Raw genomic sequence first — 16414 nt, 5'->3', positions numbered from 1 at the left:
AGATTAAATAATTTTCGTATCCAGATTCGGATCTTCACCAAGATCGAATCGATTCATCCTTGCCACACACACCCAACCTGTCCACCAAGTTTCATCCGAATCCATCGACAACTTTTTGAGATATCCTGCACACAAACAGCGAGGGCTGAAAACATAACCTCCTTCCGCCTTTGGTGGTGGAGGTAACTAGGCTAATGTGACGAAGTTGGAAATACTTTCATGTTGGTGCAATTTTGCAAGCATCTCCTGATTGGTGCCAGGTTTGAGTACACACAAGTCTCACAAATCAGTCAGACCCAATCATTGGTTTTTGTTTGGTCACCTGTCGGTTTATTCTGTCATGCATTAGCCATTGTTCCTCTGTTTTCAAATTGATCATTTTGCACTTCAAAAAAAGAAAGGCATGTACCTTTTCATGATCAACAACTCCAACACCAGTATGGGCTTATTCTTCTGTACATGGTTAAGTATTTATTTGCTGTATTTATTTGTATCCATTGTTGTGGAATTGCAACAATGCAATTGTGCCAAAAATAACCTGGGAGTTCACCATCTATAACTTCCCAATATCTTACATTGAGAGGCAACCTGCACCGAGTTCCTGAAAAGATGGGCAGGGGTAAGCAGATGCACTTCCAAAACATTGCACTGTAAACGAGCAGCAAAAGATACAGCCTACAACTGAAAAGACTTACCAAATCTGTGAAATGTATGCAGGTTACCAAGTACCACCTTAAACATTCCAGGGATGGAAAAACGAACACTGTACAGAGAGTGTTCATGAACAAAGAAAAACAAGGCGAGGTGAAATGGTGTGAAAGACTAGGAGCGGAAGGAGCGACACCTTATCCTGAATGAGATGTGTCGAGGTCAAACTGACCGAGCAGGATTCGACTGAAGGAAAGCCCAAACGCCAGATAAGAGACATGGCCAGAAGAGAACACAGGAAATGCCTGACTAATTTGGTATAGGATATTGATGAGGAAAACATGTTGGTCTACCTGTATGGATTTGCTAAACAAGGACAGTGGTTGAGATGGGATTCTGCCATACAGACCGATACGTCATGGAAGAAGCTCCTCTATGTATGGACACCGGAACTGCTGTCATTCCCCATCAATGCTATCCACAACCAACTCCCTTCCCCAGCCAATCTAAGATTGTGGGGAAAACCCAATGTGTTACTGTGTCAACTGTCATTATCACCACTGCACACTGCTCCACATCTAAAATGGTTGCAGCGACTCACTCCAAAATAAGACACAACTGGTGCCATGACAAAACCTGAAGCGTGATTACATCAGGTCAGACTTTTTATTTCAAAGATGCAAATGAGAAGATCAGTATTGTATCAAAGCCAAATTCCATTCCCACCATTGCATGTCGTATAGTTGATGGTACATCCTATAGGAACCCAGCCTTGCCACATCCACAGGAAGAAATACAGGACATCCTGTAGAAGGCCAATGATTGGATTTTTTCTGATGGATGAAGACCATAAGCCAACATTATTCCCTCCACAAATCACAGAAACTGCCAAATGGCCTGATATCACCATCTACTCAGAAGCAGCTAAAAATGTCGTCATTATTGAATTGACAGTCCTGACGGAGGAGAACCTGTCCAATGCATATGCCAGAAAGAAATGCAAATATGAAGAACTGATGGCCGATTGTGAATATAAGAGGATGGTCTGTAAACTACTTTCCAGGAGAAATAGGCAGTAGAGGATTCTGAAATGCATCTTTTGGCAAATGCCTTGTCTCCTTAGGCATCCCAAAAGGAAAGAGGAAGATTATTGACACAGCATCCAAAACTGCCCTGAAGAGCGAGCTATGTCATCTGGCTATGCAGGAACTCGAAGGCCTTCAGACAAATAGGATTACTGCCGACACCAGAAATATGCTCTGAGGGAAGTGGGGAGGTTGAGCACTCATAAAACCGGTTTAACCCACCAAAGTCTGGTCTGAAGTCCAGAAACCTGATTATAGTTTTGATTATAGTACTGTATAGTTTCAGATTATTGTTCCAGACAGAGATATTCTGCAACAAGGTGAAGATTTTTCCCAAAGTAATCTTTATAGTGGTGTTATTTCAGGAATGCTCATGCGAAAAGGGGTGATTGGAAGGCTCTAAAGATGACTGTGCTGGTGCTTCACCAATGAATTACCCTCCTTGATTTTTAAAGTAAATCCTCGTGGCATGTTTGAATGTTACCAGTTAGTTATTTTTGTGCCATTTGTGTTTTTGCGTAACCAGGAGGAGCTTGGTCGTTCACAGAGTGACAAAAAGGCATGGGGAGGAGAAGTTATCACTGGTCATTCCTCCAGCAGCATGTCCTCCCCACAACCACTCGCACTCTCTGAGGTGCCTTTCTCTCGCACAACGACTAACACCATGTTCATATTGTTCATACGACAAGTGTTCATATTGAAGTGTCCCAACACAACTACTCATAGCCAACAACCCTCCTCTTCTTCACACATACCACCTGCTGTTTGATATCCCTCTCACTGCCGTCGTTTCGCTTCAGTCATCTCCACCAATATGTTGAACAGGCTAATAACTTAGCAATTGTTGTTTCTACATGGTTTAATGCAATGGTGATTTTTCTGTGCCCTTTTCCCTTCCTGGATTCCATTCAACATTAAGAGTGGCGGGTGTGTTGCGTGGCTTGGCAGCACAGCACGATAAGAGGAGGAACCAGACGGAAGATAGACGTCCCTTCCGACATCCCATGGTAGTTGCACCTTTTTTTTTATTGTATACCTGGTCGAGGCTCGTATGAGAGCGAACACACAACAAGGAGGGCATGAGACAAGAGGGGAGGACAAAACAGTGGGGAACAGAGACATTAGGAGATCTGTGGAAGGGAGAGATGGGGCGGAGAACACGGGGTACACAAGATGGATATTACAGGGACTTTCAGGAAGGAAAGCAGGGAATTTTAAGGAGGTTGGTTTGGGGTGGATTAATGGGGGTAGAAAATATCATGGTTTTAGATGGGGGGAAGATAAGAGGTGGTGGTGAACAGCAGATTTGAAGGCCTGGAGGGAAGAATGGTATTGAACAGAGTGAGGGAGTTCATTCCAAAGGCAGGAAAAAAAAGAGGAATGAAAGGGTGAAGATGAACAGTGATTGGTGATTTTGGTAGTTTTACCAGAAGGGGGTTGTTGGCGGACCTTGAGCGCCCTGCAGAAATATGGTGGGGACAAAGCGCAAACACAGCAGGGGGAGGGGGGCCCAGACCGGAGAGGAGACTGTAGAAGACAGAAAGTCTACCGACCTGCCTGCGGTGAGAGAGTGCATAGTGCATAGCCTCATCGTGGGATATTATTCCTAAAAAAAACTTAGCCCATTCGCTGGTAAAATTGCATACCATAATCAGTGGGTTGGGTCTCCTTGCACCAGATTTCCATCAAAATGTACAATTTCCACTCTTATGCCTCTAAATTTGCCAATTTTGATGGTGTGGGGGGTCTGGGAGGGATTTGGCATAGTGTTCCCCTCATGCCAGCACGATGGTCGTGTCTTTGTGAATCACAAATTTAAAATGCTTCACTTACTCCCCCACCCGGTTGATTTATTGAATTCATTTCCAATCTTAAGCTTCAATTTATACTCGTGTGAATGAGGGCCTTTCACCTGTGGATGCTAAAACTGGTGTTGGTGTTGGTGTTGCTGATGCTGTTGCTCTTGGTGTTGCTGTTGATATTGCTGTTGCTGTTGGTGATGCTGTCGCTGTTGGTGTCGGTGTCGGTGATGCTGTCGGTGATGCTGTTGGTGATGCTGTTGGTGATGCTGTTGGTGATGCTGTTGGTGATGCTGTTGGTGATGCTGTTGCTGGTTGCTGTTGGTGATGCTGTCACTGTTGCTCTTGGTGTTGGTGATGCTGTTGGTGATGGTGTTGCTGATGCTGTTGGTGTTGGTGATGCTGTTGGTGATGCTGTTGCTGGTTGCTGTTGGTGATGCTGTCACTGTTGCTCTTGGTGTTGGTGATGCTGTTGGTGATGGTGTTGCTGATGCTGTTGCTCTTGGTGATGCTGTTGCTGTTGCTGATGGTGTTGGTGTCGGTGTCGGTGTCGGTGATGCTCTTGGTGTTGGTGATGGTGTTGCTGATGCTGTTGGTGATGCTGTTGCTGGTTGCTGTTGGTGATGCTGTCACTGTTGCTGTTGGTGATGCTGTCACTGTTGCTGTTGGTGATGCTGTCACTGTTGCTGTTGGTGTTGGTGATGCTGTTGGTGATGGTGTTGCTGGTTGCTGTTGGTGATGCTGTCACTGTTGCTCTTGGTGTTGGTGATGCTGTTGGTGATGGTGTTGCTGTTGGTGATGGTGTTGCTGATGCTGTTGCTCTTGGTGATGCTGTTGGTGTTGGTGATGCTGTTGGTGTAAATTGGTGTTGGTGATGCTGTTGCTGTTGCTGTTGCTATTGGTAATGCTGTTGGTGTTGGTGTTGCTATTGGTAATGCTGTTGGTGATGGTGTTGCTGTTGGTCTTGGTGATGTTTGTTGCTGTTGGTGATGCTGTTGCTGGTTGCTGTTGGTGATGCTGTCACTGTTGCTCTTGGTGTTGGTGATGCTGTTGCTGACGCTGTTGCTCTTGGTGATGCTGTTGGTGTTGGTGATGCTGTTGGTGTAAATTGGTGTTGGTGTTGGTGTTGGTGTTGCTATTGGTAATGCTGTTGGTGATGGTGTTGCTGTTGGTCTTGGTGATGTTTGTTGCTGTTGGTGATGCTGTTGCTCTTGGTGTTGGTGATGCTGTTGGTGATGCTGTTGCTCTTGGTGTTGGTGATGCTGTTGGTGATGATGTTGGTGTAAATTGGTGATGCTGTCGGTGATGCTGTCGCTGTCGGTGATGCTGTCGGTGATGCTGTCGCTGTCGGTGATGCTGTCGGTGATGCTGTCGCTGTCGGTGATGCTGTCGCTGTCGCTGATGCTGTCGGTGATGCTGTCGCTGTCGGTGATGCTGTCGCTGTCGGTGATGCTGTCGCTGTCGGTGATGCTGTCGCTGTCGGTGATGCTGATGCTGTCGCTGTCGGTGATGCTGTCGCTGTCGGTGATGCTGATGCTGTCGCTGTCGGTGATGCTGTCGCTGTCGGTGATGCTGATGCTGTCGCTGTCGGTGATGCTGTCGCTGTCGGTGATGCTGTCGGTGATGCTGTCGCTGTCGGTGATGCTGTCGGTGATGCTGTCGGTGATGCTGTCGGTGTTGGTGTAAATTGGTGATGCTGTTGGTGATGCTGTCGCTGTTGCTGTCGGTGATGCTGTCGCTGTTGCTGTCGGTGATGCTGTCGCTGTTGCTGTCGGTGATGCTGTCGCTGTTGCTGTCGGTGATGCTGTCGCTGTCGCTGTCGGTGATGCTGATGCTGTCGCTGTCGGTGATGCTGATGCTGTCGCTGTCGGTGATGCTGATGCTGTCGCTGTCGGTGATGCTGATGCTGTCGCTGTCGGTGATGCTGATGCTGTCGCTGTCGGTGATGCTGATGCTGTCGCTGTCGCTGATGCTGATGCTGTCGCTGTCGGTGATGCTGATGCTGTCGCTGTCGGTGATGCTGATGCTGTCGCTGTCGGTGATGCTGATGCTGTCGCTGTCGGTGATGCTGATGCTGTCGCTGTCGGTGATGCTGATGCTGTCGCTGTCGGTGATGCTGATGCTGTCGCTGTCGGTGATGCTGATGCTGTCGCTGTCGGTGATGCTGATGCTGTCGCTGTCGGTGATGCTGATGCTGTCGCTGTCGGTGATGCTGATGCTGTCGCTGTCGGTGATGCTGATGCTGTCGCTGTCGGTGATGCTGATGCTGTCGCTGTCGGTGATGCTGATGCTGATGCTGTCGCTGTCGGTGATGCTGATGCTGACGCTGTCGCTGTCGCTGTCGGTGATGCTGATGCTGATGCTGTCGCTGTCGCTGATGCTGATGCTGATGCTGTCGCTGTCGGTGATGCTGATGCTGTCGCTGTCGGTGATGCTGATGCTGATGCTGTCGCTGTCGGTGATGCTGATGCTGATGCTGTCGCTGTCGGTGATGCTGATGCTGATGCTGTCGCTGTCGGTGATGCTGATGCTGATGCTGTCGCTGTCGGTGATGCTGATGCTGTCGCTGTCGGTGATGCTGATGCTGTCGCTGTCGGTGATGCTGATGCTGTCGCTGTCGGTGATGCTGATGCTGTCGCTGTCGGTGATGCTGATGCTGTCGCTGTCGGTGATGCTGATGCTGTCGCTGTCGGTGATGCTGATGCTGTCGCTGTCGGTGATGCTGATGCTGTCGCTGTCGGTGATGCTGATGCTGTCGCTGTCGGTGATGCTGATGCTGTCGCTGTCGGTGATGCTGATGCTGTCGCTGTCGGTGATGCTGATGCTGTCGCTGTCGGTGATGCTGATGCTGTCGCTGTCGGTGATGCTGATGCTGTCGCTGTCGGTGATGCTGATGCTGTCGCTGTCGGTGATGCTGATGCTGTCGCTGTCGGTGATGCTGATGCTGTCGCTGTCGGTGATGCTGATGCTGTCGCTGTCGGTGATGCTGATGCTGTCGCTGTCGGTGATGCTGATGCTGTCGCTGTCGGTGATGCTGATGCTGTCGCTGTCGGTGATGCTGATGCTGTCGCTGTCGGTGATGCTGATGCTGTCGCTGTCGGTGATGCTGATGCTGTCGCTGTCGGTGATGCTGATGCTGTCGCTGTCGGTGATGCTGATGCTGATGCTGATGCTGTCGCTGTCGGTGATGCTGATGCTGATGCTGATGCTGTCGCTGTCGGTGATGCTGATGCTGATGCTGATGCTGTCGCTGTCGGTGATGCTGATGCTGATGCTGATGCTGTCGCTGTCGGTGATGCTGATGCTGTCGCTGTCGGTGATGCTGATGCTGTCGCTGATGCTGATGCTGTCGGTGATGCTGATGCTGTCGCTGATGCTGATGCTGTCGCTGTCGGTGATGCTGATGCTGTCGGTGATGCTGATGCTGATGCTGATGCTGTCGCTGTCGGTGATGCTGATGCTGTCGCTGTCGGTGATGCTGATGCTGATGCTGTCGGTGATGCTGATGCTGTCGCTGTCGGTGATGCTGATGCTGTCGCTGTCGGTGATGCTGATGCTGTCGCTGTCGGTGATGCTGATGCTGATGCTGTCGCTGTCGGTGATGCTGATGCTGTCGCTGTCGGTGATGCTGATGCTGATGCTGTCGCTGTCGGTGATGCTGATGCTGTCGCTGTCGGTGATGCTGATGCTGTCGCTGTCGGTGATGCTGATGCTGATGCTGTCGCTGTCGGTGATGCTGATGCTGATGCTGTCGCTGTCGGTGATGCTGATGCTGATGCTGTCGCTGTCGGTGATGCTGATGCTGATGCTGTCGCTGTCGGTGATGCTGATGCTGATGCTGTCGCTGTCGGTGATGCTGATGCTGTCGCTGATGCTGATGCTGTCGCTGTCGGTGATGCTGATGCTGATGCTGATGCTGATGCTGTCGCTGTCGGTGATGCTGATGCTGATGCTGTCGCTGTCGGTGATGCTGATGCTGATGCTGTCGCTGTCGGTGATGCTGATGCTGTCGCTGATGCTGATGCTGTCGCTGTCGGTGATGCTGATGCTGTCGCTGATGCTGATGCTGTCGGTGATGCTGATGCTGTCGCTGATGCTGATGCTGTCGCTGATGCTGATGCTGTCGCTGTCGGTGATGCTGATGCTGATGCTGATGCTGATGCTGATGCTGTCGCTGTCGGTGATGCTGATGCTGATGCTGTCGCTGTCGGTGATGCTGATGCTGATGCTGTCGCTGTCGGTGATGCTGATGCTGATGCTGTCGCTGTCGGTGATGCTGATGCTGATGCTGTCGCTGTCGGTGATGCTGATGCTGATGCTGTCGCTGTCGGTGATGCTGATGCTGATGCTGATGCTGTCGCTGTCGGTGATGCTGATGCTGATGCTGTCGCTGTCGGTGATGCTGATGCTGATGCTGTCGCTGTCGGTGATGCTGATGCTGATGCTGTCGCTGTCGGTGATGCTGATGCTGATGCTGTCGCTGTCGGTGATGCTGATGCTGATGCTGTCGCTGTCGGTGATGCTGATGCTGATGCTGTCGCTGTCGGTGATGCTGATGCTGATGCTGATGCTGTCGCTGATGCTGTTGCTGTCGCTGATGCTGTTGCTGTCGCTGATGCTGTTGCTGTCGCTGTCGCTGATGCTGTTGCTGTCGCTGTCGCTGATGCTGTTGCTGTCGCTGTCGCTGATGCTGTCGTTGTCGCTGATGCTGTCGTTGTCGCTGATGCTGTCGTTGTCGCTGATGCTGTCGTTGTCGCTGATGCTGTCGTTGTCGCTGATGCTGTCGTTGTCGCTGATGCTGTCGTTGTCGCTGATGCTGTCGTTGTCGCTGATGCTGTCGTTGTCGCTGATGCTGTCGTTGTCGCTGATGCTGTCGTTGTCGCTGATGCTGTCGTTGTCGCTGATGCTGTCGTTGTCGCTGATGCTGTCGTTGTCGCTGATGCTGTCGTTGTCGCTGATGCTGTCGTTGTCGCTGATGCTGTCGTTGTCGCTGATGCTGTCGTTGTCGCTGATGCTGTCGTTGTCGCTGATGCTGTCGTTGTCGCTGATGCTGTCGTTGTCGCTGATGCTGTCGTTGTCGCTGATGCTGTCGTTGTCGCTGATGCTGTCGTTGTCGCTGATGCTGTCGTTGTCGCTGATGCTGTCGTTGTCGCTGATGCTGTCGTTGTCGCTGATGCTGTCGTTGTCGCTGATGCTGTCGTTGTCGCTGATGCTGTCGTTGTCGCTGATGCTGTCGTTGTCGCTGATGCTGTCGTTGTCGCTGATGCTGTCGTTGTCGCTGATGCTGTCGTTGTCGCTGATGCTGTCGTTGTCGCTGATGCTGTCGTTGTCGCTGATGCTGTCGTTGTCGCTGATGCTGTCGTTGTCGCTGATGCTGTCGTTGTCGCTGATGCTGTCGTTGTCGCTGATGCTGTTGTTGTCGCTGATGCTGTCGCTGTCGCTGATGCTGATGCTGTCGCTGTCAGTGTTGGTGATGCTGTTGGTGATGGTGATGCTGTTGCTCTTGCTCTTGCTCTTGCTCTTGCTCTTGCTCTTGGTGTTGGTGTTGGTGTTGGTGTTGGTGTTGGTGTTGGTCATGCTGTTGGTGTTGGTCATGCTGTTGGTGTTGGTCATGCTGTTGGTCATGCTGTTGGTGTTGCTCTTGGTGTTGGTCATGCTGTTGGTGTTGCTCATGCTGTTGGTGATGCTCTTGGTGTTGCTGTTGCTGTTGGTGTTGGTGTTGCTGTTTCTGATGTTGTTGCTGTTTCTGATGCTGTTGCTGTGGGTGATGCTGTTGCTGTGGGTGATGCTGTTGCTGTGGGTGATGCTGTTGCTGTGGGTGATGCTGCTCAAGCGATTTTAATGAACTGTTTTGATGTTCTGTTCATAAATCGACTGATCCTTTAATTTGCACACAGCGTAAGGTGATGAGGAAGTACTTTAACAGCATGCATACTTCCGAGAGGTAAAACAAACACTTCACTTTTAAATCTTGTTGAATTTTTTTTTTCTCCAACAATTCGTTCAATACAAAATTGGCACTTATTCTCTTTTGCATTCCAGTGTCTCTCCCCATCCCCCTTTTTTATATTTTATTCAGGACCCAGTTGCAGGTGTATCAAGGCTCAGGTAGCAGTCATTATGACTTTCTTGACCTTGTTGGGACAGAGTCAGATACCTTCTACTTTGTGTCCTTTCACAGGGTACGTCACGAGGCTAAAATCGCCACTTTTCCTATCTCACTCTGTGTACCCGTTCAGGCCTCTCTCCCAGATACATTTTGGTTTCCTACTTTTGATGCCTTATCTCCCCCAATTCCTCAGGACCATTTGCTGCTTCCTGCCTCCTCACATAACAAAACTCGCCGCCCTCGTATGGCGATTATGGTGCCCGCTTCAAGAAACAGTGAGCAGTGACAAACCAAACATGGGTGTTTTGAGGATTAAGATGATAGACTGTGCACAGCGAGCCAAATTACATCATCATAATCATCAAAATGTATGCTTTGATGGTACTCCAGTGTATTTCCCATTTCTCTGCAGCCTCTCGTCCACCGACTGCACCCCCGTACGAGCCCATGGTGCGTGTGGAATGTGAAGTCACCGATGCTCGTCTTCTCTTTGTGAGATCTGCATCTGTGCCAGCATCGTTGCGCGGTGCCACTTCGGAGGGAGAGACCACTGGTGGTGGAGTTTGGGGTGGGATTAGAAGAGAGGAAGGGCTCTAGCTTGGCTAGATTTTCTAAATAAGCAGGTTGTATGGTTAACATAGGCTGTGACATTACATGACTGTTCAATCGGTGGCTGTTTTGGGTGAATCCCAGCAGCTTTAATTTGAAGCTGACGGAAGGTTTGTGGTGGATTTCAAACGGTAAATCGAGCAAGTGGTGAACTTGCATAAAATGACCGCAAAGCATGTTCCATTTGTTTAATATCTTTATAATCCAAGTCGCTGAAAGATTTTTTTTTAATTTTTTTTAGCTCGTGTCCATACACTGTTGGAGTTTATGAATACTGTAATAAATTATTTGTTTGCTTGTTCTAGATTAAACCTTTGGTTCTCTTCCAAGTAAATGGTGAATAAGTTTACACATTCATTTCAGAGAGATCAATGGACTTTTACATAAATTACAAGGACATTGATACAGTAGACAAATGTGGGATTTGAACCAAGGGTTCTCTGCAATGTGTATGGGGGATTCAGATAGGAACAAACAAAATTGTATTGTATATAGATATTTTGATTGTGATTTTTTTTTGTTTTTTTTTGTTACATTTATAGAATTTCTACTTCACAGCAACATTCTCTTTATGATATTAAAATGGTGGAAGTGCACCCTATTTTGATTTCAGCCGTAAAAACAGTACAATCCTACCTGTACTCGGTGTCCCCAGCAAGAACACACCACAAAACTTTACTTGTTCTGTGCAACATTTGGAGCCAACCTGCTGAACAAACATTCAACCCTCCCCCTCATTTACTCCAATGAACCAAGACCACTCTAACAACAGAGGTTACTGAAAATTCAAACTTTATCAAAGCTTTGCTCTGATTGACATAACTTTGAAAAACCCACCACTAACAACAACAAAAATTTGATTAACATTTCCCTCCAATTTTTTTTTTTTTACATCTTCTCAAGATAGCTCTGCTGCGGTAAATTGTATGGTAAGCAATTAAGATCATCGATCTCTACTACGAAGACAATGATGACATTTCATCAATGAAACCATAACTTGAAGTTGACCTCAGTTTAGCATTTACATAAACAAACGGTTCACGATTTATTTTTTTACATCTGCACACTTAACTCCTCAAGGCCGCCAGTCTGTGCTTCATTATTTCCACTTCTTCCTCTTCCTCTTCCTCCTCTTCTGTCTCTTGTTGCACTACATTTTTGTTTCCCTTTCTTCCTGCTGCTGCTGCTGCTGCTGCTGGCAGTGGTTCTGTCACTGTTGCAGGAGCTTTGCCTAATGCACCTAATGAACAAAAAAACAAAACACTTCCATGTTATCTACCATTTTCCATTCTAACTTTGGCAGGGTTCAAATTGTGCTACATATACATTCTACCTTTACCCTGATGATGCCTTAACTGTAACTACACTTGAAGACAACTAATATATTGATGAAACTAACCACAAGCATTGAAAATGAAAATAAAAATAAAAAAATAAATAAATATTGTTCCGCTTCGAATCTGGCAAACCAAGTCACCCGCTTCAAAGACCCCCTGGCCAGATACTCGCATCAAAAGGAATGTTACGGTACAGATTTAAGTCCCCAAAGTGGGCGAGTCACACCATTAGGGATCACGTAACTGATCTAATAAAGCAGAGTGAACCTGGACCATGTGATGCAATCTTTTCCAGCACCCAATCAACCCTTGATGTGGATTACCAGGACAACCAGAATTCACCCAGAGATCAAGTGGTTTTATGTATTCAAAAGAAATGGCATGGTGAGGTGGGGGAAATCACAGATAACAGTTAAATAATAAACCCATGCACCCAAGAATAAATGACGAACAGCTGATCCTTGCTTGATATCTGGGGAGGGGGTTGTCAGAGTCATTTTTGGCGAGAAAGATAGTGAGTGATAGAATTGTCAGGATTGAAAGACATAGTCCAAGTGTTTGACCAGTTTGTGATCTTTTCAAGGTATGAAGAGAGGGGAAAAAGCTGCAGCCAGCCTCTGAAGGATGAGGGATGTCACAGCACAGGCTAAAGTCCTCAGAGGATTTTTCCAGTCAGATTTTTTTTGATGAAGAGCAGAGCTATGACTGGGCCAAGAACACTGCCTTGGGGCACTCCAGCCTTGAGGGGAAGAGATGAAAGGATTCCGTTGAAAGCCAAACATTGTCTATAGCATCTAATGCCAGCTTCCTCTACTCCCGTAGCCAGCGTGTTTGTAAAGCAAGGCAGGATGCCAGACTGTATCAAAAGCACGAGATGCGTCTTGAGAGACTGCCCTGATCTCATTTCTGACAGTGAGGGCCTCTGTCCATTGTTGGGTGGGTTTAAGCATCATGTCCAGGATAGTAACGTGGTCTGAATCCAAAAATATTGATTTGGGATGAGGTCATTGGAGAAAATGAAGGATTTCATTTCAACTACGATGATAGATTGCATGAACTTGCTGATGATTTGAAGTAAACTCAGACCTGTAGTTAAAAGGATCAGTTTTTGCACCAATTCAGAAGTGTATGATGGAAATAAATCGTAAATGCTAATGATTGGATGTTCTAAATTCAGCATTTATTAATCCAGGAGTCATTTCCCTAACAATAGAATTCCACACAAATGTGTTTATGGATATTGAATATGCCTCCACCTACCTTTGATATCAACCCATGAAGTATTTTTAATCTCAAAGGTCACATAAGAGAGAAAAAGAAGCATTAGAGAACATCAGTTGCTTCCAACTTGAGTTATGGCGTGCAAAATTATTTTCAATGGGCACATGACCTTTGAGTTGTTGAACCCAGGATTGAAACAGTTCATCTTTGTATTATCGTCCATACTTGTGCCAATTTTGGTCAAAATCTCTTCAGCGATTCACAAGTTATCACAGTAATAATAACAATAAACTAGAACTGCCACTTTATAACTGCTGGCAGTGATGACCGGGTACCCAGACGTCTGCCTTTGATACAATGTGAGACTTTCTGGAGATGATAGTTGCAAAGTTTCACTTCGATAGGATAAGTGGTTCCAGAGAAAACATAATTCCATCATGATACAAATACAGCCCTACTTCGATACAGTGCGGGACAGACGAGTTACGAACCAGGTGACACAATGTGTTCAATCTAGTTATTACGTATGCAGTTAGCCCTTTTTTCCTGGGGACATTGTCAGTATCAATTGAATTGCTATTCCTGTACCCTCAAACGCATTCAGGTGCAGCCAAGTGAGCCTTCTGGAAAATAAACAAAAATCTAAAAGTTCTCAGATTCAAATAATTAAATAATTCTGGCTGCCAAACCATGTGGCTGATCGGGTTAAATTTTAAACCCACGTTTCCCATGTCGGCTCGATTATAATTGTGAAGTTTGATATATATCGAAGCAGCGGTTCCGGAGTTAACATTAATTAATATTTTTCTTGAATCCAACATGGCTGCCAAACCATGTGAGCTATCAATGAGAAATTAACAAACATTCACTGCTTGTGTGCAATATGTTTGTGAAGTTTCCCCTTGATCTGACCAGCCGTTCTGGAGATGTTTGAAGGTTTTAGGGTAAGTAAATTAAATATGGCTGCCAAACCATGTGACCTATCAATTAGAAATTAACAAACTTGTGAAAGAAAGTCTTAGGGAAAGTGTTGTGAACTTTTGCCTCAATCTGTCTAGCCGTTCTGGAGAAGATTTTTTTAATTTATTAATTTTCAATCGAAGATGGCTGACGAACCATATGACCTATGACATCATAAATTTATATTCTGCTTCCAATCGTATAGTGGAACACGTGTGTGAAGTTTCATGGTAATCGGATGAGGTGAGTTTTTATATCCAAGATGGCCACCAAACCATGTGGCATTATAATTTTTACCCTGGATGCAGGCACGGGGTTAGATTACAGTTGGCAAGTTTCACTTCGATAGGTTATGTGGTTCCAGAGAAAACATTATTTAATATTTTTCTTAAATCCAACATGGCTGCCAAACCATGTGACCCAGCAATTATTTATTAACAAACTTATATTCCCTGCTCATGTGCAATACGTTTGTGAAGTTTCCCCTTGATCTGATCAGCCGTTCTGGAGAAGAGGTTTGAAGGTTTTCGGGTAAATTCAATATGGCCGCCAAACCATGTGACCTATCAATTAGAAATTAACAAACTTGTGAAAGGATGTCTTGGGGAAAGTGTGTGAATTTTTGCCTCAATCTGTCCAGCTGTTCTGGAGAAGGTTTTTTAAATTTATTAATTTTCAATCCAAGACGGCTGACGAACCATGTGATCTATGACATTATAAATTTATATTCTGCTTCCAATCTTGTAGTGGAACACGTTTGATAAGTTTCGTGTTGATCGGACAAGGTGCGTTTTTCTATCCAAGACCGCCGCCAAACCATGTGACATGTGATGCCGTAATTTTAACGTATATGCAGGCATGGGGGTAGATTAGAGTAGCCAAGTTTCACTTCGATAGGTTATGTGGTTCCAGAGAAAACATTATTTAATATAATTCTTGAATCCAACATGGCTGCCAAACCATGTGACCTATCAATTAGAAATTAACAAAATTCTATTCACTACTCGTGTGCAATACGTTTGTGAAGTTTCCCCTTGATCTGACCAGCCGTTCTGGAGAAGATGATGTTCGAAGGTTTTAGGGTAAATTCAATATGGCCACCAAACCATGTGACCTATCAATTGGAAATTAACAAACATGTGAAAGGATGTCTTGGGGAAAGTGTGTGTTAAATTTTCCTCAATCTGTCCGGCCGTTCTGGATAAGATTAAAAAAAAAAAAATTTGCAATCCAAGATGGCTGACGAACCATGTGACCTATGACATCATAAATTTACATTCTGCCTCCAATCTTCTCGTGGAATAGGTATGTAAAGTTTCATGTTAATCGGATCAGGTGCGTTTTTCTATCCAAGATGGCCACCAAACCATGTAACTTGTGACGTCATAATTTTTACTATGTATGCAGACATGATGGAAGATGATAGTTGCAAATTTTCGCTTCGATAGGTTATGTAATTCCAGAGAAAACATTATTTAATATTTTTCTTGAATCCAACATGGCTGCCAAATCATGTGACCTATAAATTAACAAACTTATATTCACTACTCGTGAGCAATAGGTAGGTGAAGTTTCCCCTTGATCTGAGCAGCTGTTCTGGAGATGTTTGAAGGTTTTCGGGTACATTCAAGATGGCCACCAAACCATGTGACCTATCAATAAGAAATTAACAAACTTGAAAAAGGACCTCATGTGGAATGTGTGTGTAAAGTTTTGCCTCAATCTGTCCCTCTGTTCTGGAGAAGATTAAAAAAAAAAAAATCAAAACAAGATGGCTGCCGAACCAAGTCACTTATGACGTCATAATATATTTTTTCTACAGTGAATTGATGTGTAGATGAGGCTCAAGAAATTTCAGATTTTTCCTATGCAGTGTTCTACTTGACGAATTTTCACCGGGATACCGCTTCACTGATGATGTCACGAAAAATCACCCTTATTCCTGATGGGAGTTCATTAAAATGTATGAAGCGAAAAAAAATTTCCATTGCACAGTTTCAGAGATACAGAGGTCCAAATTTTATCGTTTTTTTCAAGATGGCGCCCGTACCACGTGACCTAGGACGTCTCAATTATCAATTGAGTATGCTATCAAAAAAGATACAAACTATGGTGAAAATTTCATGTCGATCGGACTTACCGTTGCTGAGAAGATGATTTTTAAAGCGAAAGAACCCGCAAATTGCCGGCGGAAAAAGAATAATTAAGAAATAAACAGAAGAAAAACAATAGGTTACCCAGTCCATTAGACTGGGTACCCTAATAACAGACGCATGGACAACCCAAAAACATGCCTTTGGCTGCAGAGGCATTAAAAAAAAAAATCTGACCATCTTTGCTGCATACCAAGTCAAGACTGTTGCTGAATGAGAGATAGAGACAGAGAGATAGAGAGATAGAGAACTGCGCAGCTGCAAAGAGCAATGGGGCAGCACCAGGTGTGATGCTGGTGTTTAACATTGCTCTTCACCAATGCTTGCATGTTGGAGCTTTCAGAAAGCCCAAACAAGTAGAACCACTGTCATGAAAAGGAGAGTTCTCAATCAACTGCATCCCAATGTTAATAAAAACTGATCATTACTGCAGAGCTCTCAACAAACCACACGAGATTCTTTTTATGCATCATTTTTTTTTGGGGGGGGGGGG

General features: G+C 45.9%; 3 protein-coding genes across 5 annotated transcripts in view; 1 reads left to right on the top strand and 2 right to left on the bottom strand.

Moving 5' to 3' along the window:
* The window catches only part of LOC147015337 (cyclic AMP-dependent transcription factor ATF-6 beta-like), a 78274-nt gene extending 67428 nt beyond the window's left edge, over positions 1-10846 (top strand). For all 3 annotated transcript variants that reach the window (XM_085850007.1, XM_085850005.1, XM_085850006.1), the window contains 6 exons: positions 2260-2367; positions 2653-2740; positions 9430-9476; positions 9612-9714; positions 9835-9916; positions 10054-10846. In XM_085850007.1, the coding sequence (XP_085706133.1) occupies positions 2260-2367; positions 2653-2740; positions 9430-9476; positions 9612-9714; positions 9835-9916; positions 10054-10238 (613 nt within the window). In that variant the 3' untranslated portion in view covers positions 10239-10846. The remainder of the gene's footprint in view (positions 1-2259; positions 2368-2652; positions 2741-9429; positions 9477-9611; positions 9715-9834; positions 9917-10053) is intronic.
* On the bottom strand, positions 4210-9157 carry LOC147015338 (uncharacterized). Its single transcript, XM_085849180.1, has 2 exons — positions 9112-9157; positions 4210-5444 (listed from the first exon to the last, which is right to left on the bottom strand). Exons 1-2 carry the CDS (start codon positions 9155-9157, stop codon positions 4210-4212), a joined length of 1281 nt encoding a protein of 426 aa, XP_085705306.1.
* A 179-nt stretch (positions 10847-11025) lies between the features above and the next one.
* CHMP3 (charged multivesicular body protein 3) overlaps positions 11026-16414 on the bottom strand; it is a 69331-nt gene continuing 63942 nt past the window's right edge. The window contains exon 6 of the mRNA XM_085850008.1: positions 11026-11490. Within this exon, the coding sequence (XP_085706134.1) occupies positions 11318-11490 (173 nt within the window). The 3' untranslated portion in view covers positions 11026-11317. The remainder of the gene's footprint in view (positions 11491-16414) is intronic.

Source organism: Eptatretus burgeri, chromosome 12 (assembly GCF_056783735.1).
Source record: "Eptatretus burgeri isolate ZD-2024b chromosome 12, Ebu_testis_v1, whole genome shotgun sequence".
NCBI classification, from domain to species: domain Eukaryota; kingdom Metazoa; phylum Chordata; class Myxini; order Myxiniformes; family Myxinidae; genus Eptatretus; species Eptatretus burgeri.
This window is presented reverse-complemented; position numbering and strand designations above follow the sequence as displayed.